The sequence below is a fragment of the Rattus norvegicus genome, chromosome 5 (assembly GCF_036323735.1).
Source record: "Rattus norvegicus strain BN/NHsdMcwi chromosome 5, GRCr8, whole genome shotgun sequence".
NCBI classification, from domain to species: domain Eukaryota; kingdom Metazoa; phylum Chordata; class Mammalia; order Rodentia; family Muridae; genus Rattus; species Rattus norvegicus.
Window position 1 is genome coordinate 103,723,840 of NC_086023.1, and position 17,385 is coordinate 103,741,224.

A 17,385-nucleotide genomic window follows, 5' to 3' on the forward strand; every position below is an offset into this window, starting at 1 on the left:
GATGAAGAGATCATAATTATGTCTGGATTCCCTTCGGGAGTGCATTAACACATCAGGGACATTCATAACCACATGTCTCAGAGGTGGTTGCTTTCCTCCAAATCACTGAACTTTTTGTCTTTTTGCCTTTATCCCAAATATATCTCTGAGTGTTTGGAAACTAAAGGGAGAAGCCCCACCAAAGTTTGGTGACTGGTACTCTTACTGTCATGGAAGGGACCATTGGTAAGTCATGTCTGCAGCTGGGCAACTATGGGGACTGTCCTTAGGCAGTCTGCCCAGAGGTTTGGGCCAATAGGTTTCTCTCGTCTTGCATAGGCCAGAGGAAACAGGGTAAGTAAGCAATCTGGCTCTGGGTGCAGACAGCAGAGAATGCCAAATAGGAGGGGAGACTTGGTCATGGTCTCCAGTAGGCTGTATGTTTGGCTTAAGAGCTGGGGCAACTCTGAGGAGACAAGAGTAACTTCAATATGCTCCTTTGTCCCACAGCAGTGTGGCAAGAGAAGGAAATGTCAGAGAAAACGACATCTATCCTCCTGATCATTTTACTTCTAGATTCTAACAAGCACAATCTACAGAAAGCAAAAACCTAGCAAGAGAATATAAATAGAAAGGCAAGCATTTAGTATGTGACAATGTATAGTCACCAGGCCTGTGGTGTACAAGTTGGGGCATCAGGGGAGAACTGCATGTGCAGAAAGCTCTAGCACAAAGACCAGAGTTCTTCCTTGTGTCTTCCTCTTCTCAGAAAAGTAGGACAAAGGCTTTGGGAGGGGGGACTCCCTGGAAAGACATAGAAGAGGCACCCCAAAGAGCGAGGTTTGCTAAGGAAGCTTTGGGGTAATGTCTGCCTGGCTCTGTTGGGTCCGGCTTAGGTCTCTGTGGCTCCACTCCAGCTTTAGAATCTGACCAGGAGATGAGGTGGTCTTCTGAGAAATCCATTGATAATACCATGATCCAGTCCCCACGGGAGACTGGCTCTAAGTTAGCCGATGGCAACAAGAAATAGGTTGGACGGCACTGGGCCCCACAGGCAGAGCTCTGAAAGGCTACTCGGGCTCACTGAGCTTTCTTCAAGTCAAAAGGCCAGAAGCTTTCGGTGACTGATAAATCTTTAATATAAAAATTGTACAAGAATTTTGATACAAATTACAAGAGGTATTTGGACAAAATATGAATAAAATTCCATTTACATCCCCAAACCCTTATGCATTTTATGCAAAAGACATACTGTAGACAGTTATAGTACAGAAAATACAACAGAGGAAATAGTAAATAAACAATTTCAATTACCTTAGACTACTAATAGAAACAAACCACAAAGTGAAACAAAAACAAAACCCTCGATTAAAATACATACAGTATTCATGAAGGTACCGACGTCACAATTATTAGGTCGGGGATGCAAGCTGTCACATCTCTTGGTGCAGTTGCCTTTCCTGATACAGATTTTGGTTCTACCACAAGCTTGGTGGGAGAGACCTTGATGCAAATGAGACTAGAAACAAAGAAGACCAAACCCCTAAAGTCTAGGTGAGCGAGGGACATATCTGGTTAGCAATTCCTTTCCCTCAAGATATTTCAACTTCCTTCCTCCATGGATAAAGGATATATCCATATCCATTAGGTATGGAATATAAAAGCTGAGTCTAATACTTTCATTCTTAGAGATGCACCAGAGGGTTTGAATTGGGGGGATTCATATTCTCTTAGCCAAGGGAGTGACCTCGCCACAACCCACAGACCCAAGTCTTGCCCAGTTTCCCTGTATTCCTTGTCCCCCTGATCCACACTGAGCTCTCCCACAACTCTTGAGACTGGCACCGGTGGGATGAGGGAAGTTTCCTCTTGAGACAGGAGAACCAAAATTTGCACAGGAAAGTGAGTGTACTGTATACAAGAAATCCTAGTCCTATCTTGTTAATACATACTACTAGAACATCTCATTTGCTTAATTCATGTTATGTAAACCTGGGCAGGGTAGAACACATACATATCCAAAGTGATCAAAACCAGGCCAAAGGAGGGAGTGTTCTACCCACTTGCCCTAGAAAAGATTTATTTGTTTTGTGGGAGTGGGTAACATTAGGAGGGCAAAGGGCAAGGGTGAGGGTAGGAGAGAAGCAGAGGAGAGCAAGACAGGCAATGAGAAGAATGAAGGACTCTGTACAAAGACATGCAAAAATGCTCCAAGCAGAGTATGAATTTAAAAGAATAAACAGTCAGTCTTGGTTTATACCTCTCAAGTGAACCTATTAACTCAGCACACTGGCCAGGAGTTCAGGAGCATCGTGCCTTGTGAATCAGGGTACACAAGCTACTGCACTGATTCAGGAGTGACGAGGGGGATGCTTTGTCTCCTAGCAAAGAAGAGGCAAGAAAGCTAGTGCCACAAAGACAGTCCAGATCAGTTCACCCTGCAGGCTGGGTGGGAGAACACCGCAAGGGCTGCAGTTTTCACCTTCTCGAAAACCTTTCCAGAGCCAGCAGAGTAGAGCTTTCTCCCACACCCAGGGGTCTCCCCAGAGCATCCTCTTACCCTTGGATTCCATAACAGAAGTGGGCAGAGCCGGTTAATAATGGATGCCTTTGCCATCTCAGCGGTGTATTTAGTCAGCAGCACACTTGGCAACAGGAAGCCGTATAAAAGCTTGGTATAGCACTTAGATTCTATCTTGAAGAAATATACTTTTATACTATCTACTTCTCTCCATTTCTGTTAAAATACCATTTTCCATTCTTCCTTCCCTTCGACAATTCTTAGCTAAAGAAAGCATTATGACTATAAAATGTCCTATGTATCCCTGTTACTCAGAGTTTGGGGGACAAAGCTAGTCTTAGCTTGCAGAATTTGTGCAATTTTGGCAACTGCGTTTTTAATTACATCTTTATTAAGATGTTTGGTAACTGCTTATTATAAATACACATGAGGGAAATTAAAAGAAAAAGTCAACAAACTGTCTTTACTCAGACCCAAAGTCCTTTTTCAAAGTGCTTTGCTTTTCAGCCTCAGACCAGTTCACAAAGTGACTTAGCACAGCGTTGTCAACATAGACCTGATGCTACTTGTTCCAAAATCTGACTTCCTTTCCTTGCAAGTCTACAACAAAGACGTGCCTCCATTGGTCACTCTTAGTTGACTAAAACCTTACTTGGAGGGTGACTGCTCATAGCAGGGTCTGCCGTAGGAGTTGGAAGAGAGCAGAATATCCCTCAGCCATGCATAAGGTGTGCTAATACAGCCCCCATTTCATTTAACCAAAACTAGCCACTGTTGAACCACCTTCAAAGTCGCCCTGTACCCAGAAATAGCCAACAGGACACATTATCTGGGTCCAGGTATTCTGGGACCTAACATTCTCACTATCTGTCCCTCAGGCCTCTGCTCTCTGACTTTGTAAAACTCACATGATCTTTGTACCTCTCCCAAATTCCTAAAGTGGAGAATTTGCCTTTCAAATTTAAGATCCTCACTGTTTTAATGGCTAAGGTTCAAAGAATAAGAGCCTTATTTTATTCTGATTGTCAGCTCAGTTTGGCAAACAAAGGTTCATCCATCTTGTTAAATATGGATTTGGAGTCTGTTATTGAAAGATACATGTGTACACTTAGCAAATGGTTTAATGCCAAAGATTTAAGTTTCCTCAAACAGTGTTTTCCAGCCACTATCCACAAGCAGCTTGTTTACAACACACACGCTCGTGCATGAACACACACACACACACACACACACACACACACACACACACACACTCCTTTTTGACCAGGAATTGAAGTATTTTAATCCTTTTAATCACAGAACATGGGCAACCTCCTCCTATTTGTGCGGGGAAATTTTTCTCTAATTGCACGAGCACACCCAACACTCCCCAAATGGATGGGCATGGGATTGAATTACTACCGCAGAGCAACAGAGCGCAGTCAGACAGCAACTCTCTACTGACCCTTTATGTAAGAAATCATCTGTCCACTTAATAGCTGGGGAGAGCACACGGAAGCGGCCACCAGTTTCCTAAAAACACAGTGGTTGAGCATATGTGCTTAGAGGAAAGAACCGGGAGGTGGGAGAGGGGATGACAGAAAGGCAGGAGAGATGGAGGAGGCAGGCTGATTGTGAATGATAGTGTGCAGCAGGCAACTGGTGGGAAAGCCTGGCCCTCTACTCAATTTCCCCTTCACCAGGGATAAACAGGCAATTACGCATCCTTTTATATTTGATGGCCAAGTGCTGAACTGGAAAGCACACTATTAGTTTGTGTCCCTTCAGGGCCAGGGCAATAAGTAGCCAGGAGAACTGGGGCTGGAGCGGAGAGGGTGTTGTCTGCTGTTAGTGTGACAGTCTTGTCAGCAGCATTCACATTACTGGAAGGTAATAAAGTGACAAGTAAGTTATTAGAAAGATATGAGGGGAGATTGAACCAAAGCTCCTTGCTGCTCAGCTCTGGCTTCTGCCTTTCCTCCTTATAATGGTCCGCTATTTCTTACAAACTGAGTCTTGTCCTGAACCCTGTATGATTTTTCCCCTGCAGTAAAGGTCAAACGAATGTACAGGAATACTTTGGAGAAGAATATAGTCTTCTGATAACTGTAGTGTGCTGCTTCAAGTGTGTGTGTGTGTGTGTGCGCGCGCGCGTAGTGTATATATACATACATATATACACATATATATGTATACATATATGTATATATATGCACACACACACACGTACTTGCAAAAAAATGCCTGACTTTTAAAGCCCTATTATCAGGCATTTGGAATTTTAAGAGACAAATGCTCAAAAGACAGTATCTGTCATCCAATTATTGCAGAAGGGTTGTAAAAATAATTTTTGTGTAAATTGTGGGAAGACCGAGGATAAGTGCACAGGAGGGAGGCGGAATGTATGGGGAAGAGCATGGACCAGGATCCTTGTCATCTATAAAAATGGGAGCTGTGGAGTATCAGTATGGCGAGCTCTCTGAGATGGCAGGGTGGGTGGACATAAGCCTGGGATGTATCAGATACATTTTAACAGGAGAAAGAATGATACAATTCTGAGGGAAAGATGAAACTAGTTACCTCTGTGACTCAGCTTCCATTGTGATGACAAGACCATCAGCCACATGGTCTTGTGAACACAACGTTCTAGGATGCTGCAGCACATGGAGAGAGAGAGCACGTGCATCTCCTCCCTCTCTCATTGCCACTGGAAGTGTGGGTTTGCTCACTGGCCTTTTAACCTAGGTGACTCCTTTGTCTCTGTGGTCCCAAGGGAACGCTGGCCGTTACTTCTCACTCAAAAATAATAGAACCAGCCCACCCCCCAAATTCACACCTGCCTTTTTTGACTACTCTGACCCCTAAGGAACATCTTAAATATATTTTTAAGCAGTGACTCACCTGGTCACAGGGAACTCTGCGGGATACTTGAGGATGCACTGGCACCCACTACAAGGCGGAGCTGACTTAGATTCTTCTCCTGAACAAACACTTGTAGGGCATTAGCTGTTTTCATTTCCGACTACACTCAAGCCAGGACCAGAGGCAGTTCTCTGTCTTTTCTACTGCAGCCTCTCCAGCATTTCTGCTAGTTGTTTACTGTGTTCTGCCTTTTCTTGCCCTCTTTACTCAGTTAGATCCCTCCTGCTAAAAACAGAGACTGGGATAGAGAAAAATCCACTAATTTAAATATTTCTAGTTTGGAGAAAGGCAAAGTAATTAAATCTGTCATAATTTTAAAAAGCTTTGAACAGCAGGGTGTGGTCCCGGATGGAAGTCGTCTGTCTGGGCGTCTCGGTCCTTTACAATAGCAGATGCTACAAGTCTTAGGGCAGGTGGACTCCATTTACCGTCATCCCATTTAACACAATGCCGGCAGACTTGATGTGGTCAAGGGCTTCTCAGGTATGTGCTGTCCATCTCAGTCTGATTATTGGCTTGTCTGTGTTTGAACTGCCAAGGGCCCGCCCTCATTCTCATCTATGTGCCTGGCATGTATCTACGGGAGTACACAGACCGAGACGAGAAAGACTCCACTTTATGACGTGGTACGTACGCCTTCTCCCGAGTCCAATGGGGGCGTGCTTCTCAGCCAGTTCATTCTTCAGAGACTCAGACCGTCTCTTTCCGAACAAGGTGTGCACTAACTAGCTGCAACTCATTAGATGTCTCCCTCCTTTTACTGGAGAGTCATGGCCAAAGAAGTCACACCGCTAGGTCAGTGACACTGATTTCTAGAAAGAGGCTAGTCATGTTGAGAAGGAAAATGTTTCTACGTTTAAACCGTAAGAAGAATCGGACTGACCAGGGCAGTTGTGCTAAGACTGGGGATGGGCTACACAGAGCTGGTTTACTTCAGTACAATTATTAGCAGAAGAGTGTCGGGCTCTTTCCCCACAATTTCAAAGCCAGATTACTTGTCATCTTTTTCCGTGCTCTCTTCCGTCCCCTCCACAGCATGCAGATATTCCCCAAAGTGGACACAACCCTTCTAATATTTACAAAAAACATAGTTTAAAGTGATCAAAAGAGTATACTTCAACATCAGCTGGAGAACATGCATAACTAATGTTTCCTAATTCTGTACTCATGATGCAACTTGGGCAAAAATCAATCAAATGGGAGGAAGCTACTTGGATGAAGACTTATGTTCCTATTAACTGTCAGCTAGAAATGGGTGGATGGAGCTAGAAACTGTCGAGGGACAGGAAACTTGTGAACAGATAAACGGGTCGGAATGGGCAGAGCTTGACTGGTCTCTCCATCCCATCATCTGCATGCAAGCCTTGGAGCCTCCATCCAGGAGAAACACCGGTTGGATGAACACGCTGTACTCAGGCACACCCAAGAACAAGCCATACTGTGGGAGCACAACTGTACACCTCACAATTAAACATCTCATCTCCTACACCCACCTACTTCCCCATTCCTTTTACGCAAACAGGCTTTATATTGGAACACGTGGTTGTGAAGAGGCTACCCAAACCATTGGGGATGTGAGGCACAAAAGTAGTGGCTAAGAAGGGGACACTAAAAAACTGCCAGCTGCCCGGCAACTAGTGCCATTGTCAAATTGGCACACACTCTGCTTTCTTTTTTTTTTCCGGAGCTGAGGACCAAACCCAGGGCCTTGAGCTTGCTAGGCAAGCGCTCTACCACTGAGCTAAATCCCCAACCCCAACACACTCTGCTTTCTTAGTGAGAACAACTTCTTCAATCTTACTACTCCAGTACACTAGCCAGGTGGGTAGCAAGTGATAAAGGCTTCTCCTGGGCCTGGTTTGCAGGCTGACGTGACGTCCTGAGAGCTCGGTGACTCACACTTGACAACCGTTTGACATTTTACCTGACATTCACTTAGACTTAAACACTGAGTTTTGTAGAGATGAATCCTCACATCTCTATGAACGTAACACTTGATGGTTGTTCAAACACAGATGCTTACTAATGTTCGGAAAACAAGGTGTAGTTTAGCCCCCACACACATAACTCCAAACCACAGTTTCCACAATTTCTGCTGAGATTCTAACAATGTGTCTCAATCCCCTTTGAATCCAGCCCTGGGTAAGGGCTGCAGCGCAACACAGAGAAGGCTGAGATGGCCAGATGTTTGCAAACACGTTCATTACTCTAGTTCGATCTTTCACAAACATACTGTACAGAGTCTCGCATGTTATAAAACGAAGGCGCACGTTTGTTTGGTTTAACAGGACAACAAAACACAGTGACTGGGCTTTGGGAAAACTCAAAGGGACAAGGAAACAGAGACAGTTACTAATTCCTCAGCTTTTACCGTAAACACTGGGCATTTACAGACTGGAGTGTTATAGTTTCTTCTGTCCTGCAAATGCTTTTGGACTTTCCTCAAGGTGGAAATAAATGAGCAGAGCCCGCGGCATCTTCAGAAGGAGACAAAGACAAAGCTTTAGGAACACTTAGCTTATCTCTAATAGTCTACTGCTCAGAAATTCTAAAAAAGAAAATAAAAAAATCCGGAACCCCCAATGAATGATCCTTAATTTTGGGGAAAAAAATAAATATGGTGAGGTACAATAAGTCGCACAGGAATGACGACAAGACAACATCAACAGCTTCCTTTGGCAAATGTAACACAACTGAATGCTGATGGCAACACAGAAAGAACTTACGAAACACGGAAAATGGAAATGCTATGAAAAAATTGAAACGAAGGGCATTTCTAAGTCTTAGACTGATGGGAGAAATGTTTGAGGCCATGAAATGAAAAAAAGAAATACATTCTCTTTCTATTAGGTAGGTTGACAAAATACTAGTGTTTACCCCCGACGTTTCCCCTCCCCCAAAGAAAAAAAAGACAATTAAAAAAAAACCCAGCCCACAAGCACACCCCACAACTCTAGCTACATATGAAGCTGAGTAAGTCTCCTCATTTAGTCAGTATGCTGTGGCAGCTGAGGCTGCCAATGTGGTTAACCAGCTCAGGCAACATGTGTAAACATCACAAACAAAACAAAACAGAAAGGTTCCGAGCAGCCCCCACCCCCGCCCCCTTGTTCTCACTCTCCATGCTTGGTTTCGGGCTTCCTTTCACTTCTCTCTGACAAATTCGTGTGGGGAAAACACGGAACACTACACAGGGACACCCTGTCTTCCTCTCTCCTTCCGCTGCCGGGGAGAAGAGTGCTGCTCAAGTCAGGTTCAGCTCGTGTGTACTCAGAGCCTCCTCCAGGAGCTGCTGGAAACTGTTAAGCCAGCCTGACTTGTGACACTACTGCAGAATTTGTGACAATCAATCAACAGACCAACCCAGCTCGGAGTGTCTTTCTTTCCAAAGGTTAAGGGTGAGGGACTAGAAAATGAGTGTTCAGTCTCTTATGCAGTCTTGCTCCTTTAGTGAGTAATCTGGGCTACTGTGTCCCCGAATTATTATCCTGCCTCTACAAAAGAAACGCCTTGGTCTTTCACACGGCGGTATTTTGTTTTCTGTGACTCAATGTGTACAGAGGAAGGACAGATGCAATGTTGATTCTAATAAATTCGGCACTCAAAAGAATCACCGTGTGTGCGTGTGTGTGTGTGTGCAGTTTTCTGGTGGCCAAGAAGTTGGCATGAGGTTATGTTGAGTGACTAATTATATTTTCTTTTCTGAAAATTTGTGCAAAGTTGGCAGTTTTGTGTTAACATTAGTACTTTGTTCGGCATTTGTGCCCTTTACTGACCAGACATTTTTTATTCGAGTGGGTTGTTTTTAAAAGAAAGATGCTCATTGAAGTATGGCGATAGTTTACGGGTAAAAAGAAGCATGGATCTTACGCATCCCCTTGTAGTGTGTCAAAGTGCATGACTGGATTTATGTACTAGTACAGGACATTTTAAAAAATCCGATCTGTGCTGTGAAGCATGCTAGCACAACTTTATCACTATAACAGGTAGGAAAAAACAAGACCATGTTTTGTTTTTTTGTTTTTTTTTTTAAGAAAATGTGCATCAATGCTAACAGAAATGAATAGAACTAGCCAGCAAACTATTTATTTCCTGCATATCTAACATCTGGGTGTAACTGCCAAAATTAAAGAAGAGTTTAACAACCATCAATACAATTGTTTTACATCGTTGGCCTCTCGAGGCTAAATATGTACAGGTGAATCTGCCATGCTTTAATTAAGGATTCTCTCAAAACCTTAAAGTTCACAAAAGACAACTATAAGAAGTTCCTTTTTGTTTCTTTTCTCTTTTTTCCCCTTTTATTTATTTATTTCTTTATTTGTTTTTTTTTTCTTTTGCAGGCAACAGTCATAGGTACAACAAAATGTCTCTTTGGAGAAGACCAAGAATTATTCTATCAAAATTGGGGTTAGTTGCACGCTTTGTGTGTTGTGGTGTGTGTGTGTGTGTGTGTGTGTGTGTGTGTGTGTGTACTGAAAGGGACACTCTGTTTTTACCCCAAGCAAAAGATCCACCCTCTCCCAAAACTATAAAGGAAAAAGAAAAAAAATCAAAAGCACCTAGTATTTATCGTTTTTATCTAAAGAAAAGAAAATGTGTGTGCACAAGTGTAGACACAGAGGCATACGCATGTACACACACATGTGCCCCGCTATGGAAGCACACACTGGCTATGGCAGTTCAAACATGTAGGCCATCTGGTGAGAGCTGGCATTGGAGAGTCCGCTCTGGGACTAATCTATTGAAGTGAAGGGAATGTTTTTGTGGAGATTAGGGTTCTGACTGTGCCTGTTTCGGCTTCGCACAGAGGAGAACATCATGTTACAGCCGGGGACTTTGCACTTGTGCATCTCTCGCAAATGCACAGTTTTGTAGTGGACCCTCAGGGTCCCCTTGTTGCTGTACATTTTGTGGCAAATGTTGCACATGATCCCACCATTGCTCCCAGACAAACTGCTGAACATCAGAGATCCTGAAACTTCGGCCCCAAGGCTGCTGGGGAGGGTGGGGGCCTCAGCCTTGTGAGCGGACTCCCCACTGTCACTCGCCCCATCAATGTCGTCAAGAAGAATCCCCTCGTCGCTGCCTGCATCGGATTCTCTGGAGGAATGGATACTGCTGCTGGACTGGAGGCTGGAGGTGGTGCTCAGGTCAAGGACCATGTAGTCCTCTGCCATGCCCCTCCCATACCCATTCAGGTGGGAGTCTTCCGTCCCTGCGGGAGAGGAGGCATCTTCCCTGACATCGAGCCCCAGAGGGTGCTGGGTACCATAGATCTTCATCAAAAATTCATCCCGGAGGTCCTTGCTAAGGGAAGGCTGCGATGAGTCCAGGCCCATGTCATCGAGTTCTTTGGTCAACAGTTTACGATGCAGGTTTATGTTGGCACTGTGTCTAGGAAAACAAGAGGGAAGGGGGGGCACGGGGGTGGGGAGGGGAGAAAAAGGAGAGCATTTTAAAATTGATTCAACTTTCATTAAGCGCCAAATAAGCACGTTCATTCCTAATTACACCGTTAGAAAAGCAAGCATCCCCTCCATCCTCGGGAACTGGGAGTGAGTGCAGGTGGGAGGTGCAGAAGGAGGGCTCTCCATTAACGTAATTTTTATGAATAAGCTCTTCAAGCGCAGGATGAATGCAAACCCTGGCACTCTTTTCTCAATGGCTGTTCCGTTAGTGCGTCAGCCACAGAGGACCACGTACAAGGCAGCTTATATACTTAATAAGCGCAGGAGAATAAACATGAACCAAGGTAAAAGAATGGAAATTCTCTCCTTGTCTAAATGTACTTAAAATTGGAAAATAACAGCAAATAAACCGTTTCTGGTGTAGTGAATACTGTGTAAAACAATTAGCATTTTCAAATAGTAAATGGTCTACATAATTTAGGTTTCACTTAAAAAAAAATCTCATCCTCACTCTCCTCTATTTTGTACTTAAAGTTAAAAAAAAGTCTTAGCAAATTAGTGGTTTCAAATAGTTAAGAGATCCTTTCTCAAACCTGTTTGGAATCCCAGTTAAATCTAATAGCAAAATACATGTATTTTTGTTTTCAAAAGTTACTTTTAAATACATTTTAGTATTGAACCATCTTCATAAAATAATCCTACTTCAAGGTTTAATTCTTTACAACGTAAGCTGACAAATTATTTTCTAAAATATAAACCCCCTACCTCCCCCATAAAATTCCAGAAGGATAAAATTAATGCACAGTGAGTTAAAAAAAAATCAAGCACAATGACATATATTCCCTTTATTTGACAAACAGAACCCCTACTTTGACAAGCAAAACCTCATGGAAAGCTTTGCTTGTGTTTAAAAGGGGGAAGACTCATTCCCAGAGCATCTATGGGACCTCACTTGAAAAGCCCAGGTCACTGTTTATCTGAAAAACGTTGCCTTTGTATTTACAACCCCCATTGACTTTTAAAGCCCTTGGGCATATACCTCTCTCCACCTGCAAACTCTCAGACGTTTGCCAAGTCCCTAAATTGAAAGCTACCCTCCAAAAAATAAAGTGACATAGAAACAAGAAGTAAAACTTCCCAACAATGGGAGCTGGGCATCTTAGAGAAGTTAATTGTGATAGCAGTAACGACCTAAATGGCCAGCATTAAGTTTATGAGACCTCCTACTCATAATGGAAAGTCACTTCAATTGGGATCAAGTATAGCTAACTTTTCCTAGAGAAGTGTGAGAGGTATGTGCCTCAGGGACAAGAAAGGAGGGAGAGGCTTCCCACCTTTCCCCACAAGACAATCAGCACTCCGGGTTGAGGGAGGCAGAGGGAGCAGCCCTCTCCGCACTGCACTCGGGAAGGCTGAGCTTACCTTGTGACAATAAGATCAGCTTTCTAATCTTTTGCTAAATCGATCACAAAAGAAAGCAAGAATGAGAGACAGAGAGAGAAAGAGAGAGAGAGAAAGAGGGAGAAAGAGAGAGAGAAAACAAATTCACATTCTAGACATCCGGTTTTTAAAAACTTAAACAATAAAATAGGGATTTAAATTGTCTGATCACAAAATTATTTTCTGTCATAAGTGATCATCTGTATGTAGTCTTGATTTTCAGATCACCTGAATATTTCAAAAACCATAAATCAAATTAGCTAAAATCAAATTCACAGTATCAGCACCATCTATTAAATGAGTTCCAAGCAGATGCATGCAGTGTGTGGATGTATGAATGTAGATAAACAGACGTTGCCACAACGGTCCTGTTCTGACACTCACCCTCTCTCCCCCCAACACCACCCCCACCCCCTGTCCCCCCGCCACTTGTCCCTGGTGTCAGGTGACTCAAGTGTAGGCTGCTAAGCAGAGTGCAGAAAATGCCTACTGTGAAGTTGTTACAATGACATGTGGGGGAGACACACACCACTAGGGTTTAACAAGAAGGAAGGAACGTGGAAATAGTTAAAGTGTGTGTCACTCCTCTATTGATAAAGCAATCTGCCAACTGTAAGCAGCTCATGAACCCCTACTGTCACTCATTACTTTCAACACCCACCCTTTCTTAGTTTCCTAAGCACACATTTGACTGTAGCCTAGACCTCTGCGCTGTTTCTCTCACATCCGCAGTTACTGCCTCCTAGGTTCGCTGCTGAGAAAACAGCAGCCAGACACACAAACGTTACATCAAGACAGACCGAATAGAAGAGAATAAATTAACATTGACAAGAGGGTACACTAATCACCCAGAGGGACGCCTCTGCCATAAGATGACTTGTGAATTTACACATCTCCACTGATATGTTACCAGGAAGGGATTTTTTTTCTCTTCATTCCTCACATGCAGCAGAAGAGGCCTGTAATCTAATTAGATGATGTACCAGCCCTCAATATCTGTCAACCAAACGATGTGCAGAAATGTGAAGACCAGCTCTGGCACTCCGTGCAACAGTGTCCCTTTTCCGCTGTCAGCAGTACTGTTGGCCTCTGCTAATATAATTACATTGACTTTTATTCAATTAAGTGCCATCCCTCGCTTACAAAAAAAATAGCTACTTTATCAATTGATTCAGGTGTAATGTAATAATAAAGATGAACTCATAGCAGTGCATTAACTCTGCCGTTCATAACTTCAGTGCATGGGTTCATTCACGGCAGTCGATTTCCATTATGCAACCACAGTTCAAGAGAATTGATTCTTCCACGTTCATTTCTTAATCTATTTCATTTTTGTTTAATAATCTTCCCAAATGCCATATGCAAAACACATGGAAAGGGGTGAGGAGAACGGGCTGGGGGAACCTGCTGGTTCAGCCCCATGCCTTGGACTTGGGAGTCCCCGACTGTCATGGTGTTGCTGGGTTTGGAAGAGGACAAGCAAGAGCAGGAAAGTGGGCTGACCCAGGTTCTTTAGCAGACACTACTGGTCCTGTCCCTCAGGTTAGAGTTCTCCCTCTACAGAACGAGAGAAGGCAGCTAACGAAGACCTATTGTCAGAACCTCTAATCGGTCAGTTCAAACCACTGGCTGTCGTAAAAAATACTGTCCTCATGAGATTCAAAGACCCGAGGTTAATAGCAATTTGAAGAATATTACAAGTTTAATTGAATCAGCAAAACTGAAGAGGTGAAGGGAAGAAAGACAGAAAGAACTCACTACTCACAGTCAGATGCTGAGAGAAAAGAAGCCCAAGACAGGGCGGAGGCCACAGCGTGCTGTAAATAGGAAGTCCCCAGCACAAGGACCAGTTATCCAAGGATATACACATGCTTGTTTTTGAGAAAGAAAGAAATCCAGTGCTCCAAACACTTACCTTCAGAAGAGAAGACTAATAATCTGTCAAGGTATAGACTAAGAACATGAGGAATATAAAAATCTGCTTCTGCTTGCCCTGAGTAAGCAGGTGATATAGCTATGAAGAAGAAGATTATTCACACATACAAAAAAAAAGGACTGAGATAAAGAGTTCATGAGCACAAAGGTAAGAATTCATACACTGGCCTAAATTTTAGCCCATACTCTCAAGAATACCGATGAGTTGTAAGCCAGCCCATGGGAGAACAAAAAGGTGGTATCCAGTCAGTACATGCAAGTCTGGCACAAGTTCTCCCCAACCCAGTGCAGAAGAGTCATGAGACAGAAGCATTTCCCCTGTGTCTGTGTGATGGCATTGGTGACACGGCAAAGATGGAGACTCTAGTAGAGTTCAAGGCACTTCAAATAATGTAGGCTCAAAACACTCATCTAACCTGGGCTCACAGAGTTACAAACATTCTCTGAATGTCTGCCTTCAACATCGAATCTGGCAAAACTAACACACACACAAATCAAAATGTGACAAGGTTTTAGATCCAGGGCAGGGTATTAAAACCTACACTTCTGTCTTATTTGAATGGTGATTGAAAGTCCTGTCACTGGACTAAAGTGTCATGCCCTGAACTTTCCTGTCTCTTGGAGGAAACCTGACCAGTACAATCTCAGAGCACAGAAGATACATCAAATGCCACCAAGTAAACAAAGAAGCCTGAGGACAGGGAAAGCAAGTGCTCTGGGCTTTGTTTTTATTTTCTCCTCTTGCTCAAATGCCCAAGGTGAGCTAATGCAATGCCTTACAAGCAAAAATTGAAACAAAAACAGAGTTTGAGTTTGGTTTTGCAATACAGAGGAAGAATTGGTGGTTTTGTTGTTAGTTTTCATTTTTAAGAAATGGATTAGGTTAAAAAAATCTGAGGGAGGCCATGTGATAGTTACTGCCACTTGTTAACCTAATATCTAGGGAGATCTAGGATCACCTAAGAGATGGGCCTCTGAGCATGTATGTGGGGATTATCTTAATTAGGTTAACTGAAGTGGGAAGGTTCACCTACAGTGGGTGGTTCCATTCCCTAGGCTGTACTGCATAGAAAGGAGAAAGTAAGCTGAACATAGGCATCTATCGTTTCTGCTTCCTGACTGAATGCAATTCGAGCAGCTGCTTCAGGCTTTTGCTGCCCTGACTTTCCTACTATGATTGACTATTCCTTGAACTTTGAGGTAACTAAAACCTTACTTCATTAAGGGTTTTTGACAAGTATTTGTCAATAGAAAATTAAGTAAGGGTTGGGGATTTAGCTCAGTGGTAGAGCGCTTGCCTAGCAAGCGCAAGGCCCTGGGTTCGGTCCCCAGCTCCAAAAAAAAAAAAAAAAAAAAAAAAAAAAAAAAGGAAAAGTAAGACAGCCAGTCAGAAAATGATTTCACAACATCACAAATCAAGCTACTATGTTATATAAAATGTCCAAAACTTAATTCTTAATTAGTTTCATGCATTCTGATCTTAGTGAATTAATATTATACCATTCTTTGGTTAAAATGGAATTAAGGCTTCACTATTGATTACTTTTTGCTTTTACTTCCCTGCTCTACTTTGTCATTTACCACAAGTAGATGCCAAATATCCTCAATACTGTCTAAAATGATCATAGTGGTACGTCCGCAGAAGGTGGTATCTGTGTGTGTGTGTGTGTGTGTGTGTGTGTGTGTGTGTGTGGTGTGTGTGTGTGTGTGTGTGTGTGGTGTGTGTGTGTGTGTGTGTGTGTGTGTGTGTGTGGTGTGTGATTCAGATTCCCAGAAGTCCATTATATAAACTGCTAACCATATCTCCACGGGTACCACACACATCCTACACTATATAAGTCATGTCTATAGTACTTATGATTCCCTTATAACAGAAGTGTTATACAAATAGTTGTACTATATCATATAGGAAATAGTGACTAGAAAAGAATGTTTCTATGTGTTGGATGCTGTTGGGGGCCATCATGATTTACCTTAACATTTTCTGTCTGTGGTTGGTTGAATTCACGGATATAGAACTGCTGGATATGTGCATGAGGAGAGGGGAGAAGGCAGAAAAGGGGATTTTTTTTTAAAAAGTAAAATCTACTAAAGTACATGCGCCTGATGTGAATGCGGCGTTAGTTAGGGAAATACTTCCAAACAGAAATGTAAACTCACTCTTCAAATCCTCAGAAATGAAAGATGGGCCCTGCTTCTCCTTCACTTCTTAGCTGGGCCGCTATGACACTGACTACTGCATTCACTGCAAGGTGTCTGCATTATTAATTAATTAATTAATTATTAATCAGTCATGTGCTCACACCTAAATGAGTTAAGTGACATTTTAGCACTACCCCCTTTCTGAAAAAACAAAACAAAACTGTAGTTGTTCCAGTATTTTCACTAAAGGCTCTCTCCAGACAGTCTGAATATCTTCCCCTAAGCGGAGGAAGAAATTCAATGTAAAATTCTAGTGGGTACTTCTCAAAAAACCCCAAAACAAATGGGTACTTGATGCAAGAAATAAGAACTAGGCAAATTCTTGCAAATTAACAAAATATGAAATTCAGTTATTTCAACCCTTTTCAATATAAAACAAATCAACCATACTGGTCACGCAGGCAGTTCCCTCTACATTCAAATCATTCACTTGAAGATAAGCTCCCACCAAACCCTTTAGGGGATTAACTAATTTACTGCACAGATATGGCACGTCTGTTGTAATAACAGGTAGGATGTATTGGGGTCGACCATTTATCAGAATTAGACTTCTTTTCTCAATTCTCGGTGAATTATGCTGCCTACACGACTCCCCTCTCTCAGAGCCTGCCATCCCCTCATGGCCCCTAACGTGGCAGACAAACAAAATTGACAGTCTCATCTTGTCAACAAGGGGCGATTCTCTTGAGAAGCCATTTAACTTTGCAGAGGAAGCAATGTATTAATGTGCTTGTCCCGGGAATGTTAATCATCTTCAGGCTTCCGATCTAACTCTGACATGAACGAAATCACCAAATTTGTTTACTAAATGAATCGTAATATGCTAATAAGAAAGCATGACATATATGGAAAAGCCAAACAGATGGTTTGTTTACTCCACTTTGCAACTTTATAAATGCTGTAACTCTGAAGATGTTAGCGAGAATTATTGGTTTGCTGGCAGAGGCTAACATGTCTTTTGCATACTAAATTTGGCACTACGGTTAGAAAACAATT

General features: G+C 42.7%; 1 protein-coding gene across 2 annotated transcripts in view; it reads right to left on the reverse strand.

Moving 5' to 3' along the window:
- Nucleotides 1–1,094: 1,094 nt before the first annotated feature.
- Nucleotides 1,095–17,385, reverse strand: part of Bnc2 (basonuclin zinc finger protein 2) — a gene marked incomplete at its 5' end in the record, with an annotated part of 336,957 nt that continues 320,666 nt past the window's right edge. For both annotated transcript variants that reach the window (NM_001106666.2, NM_001415824.1), the window contains 1 exon segment: nt 1,095–10,798. In NM_001106666.2, the coding sequence (NP_001100136.1) occupies nt 10,138–10,798 (661 nt within the window). In that variant the 3' untranslated portion in view covers nt 1,095–10,137.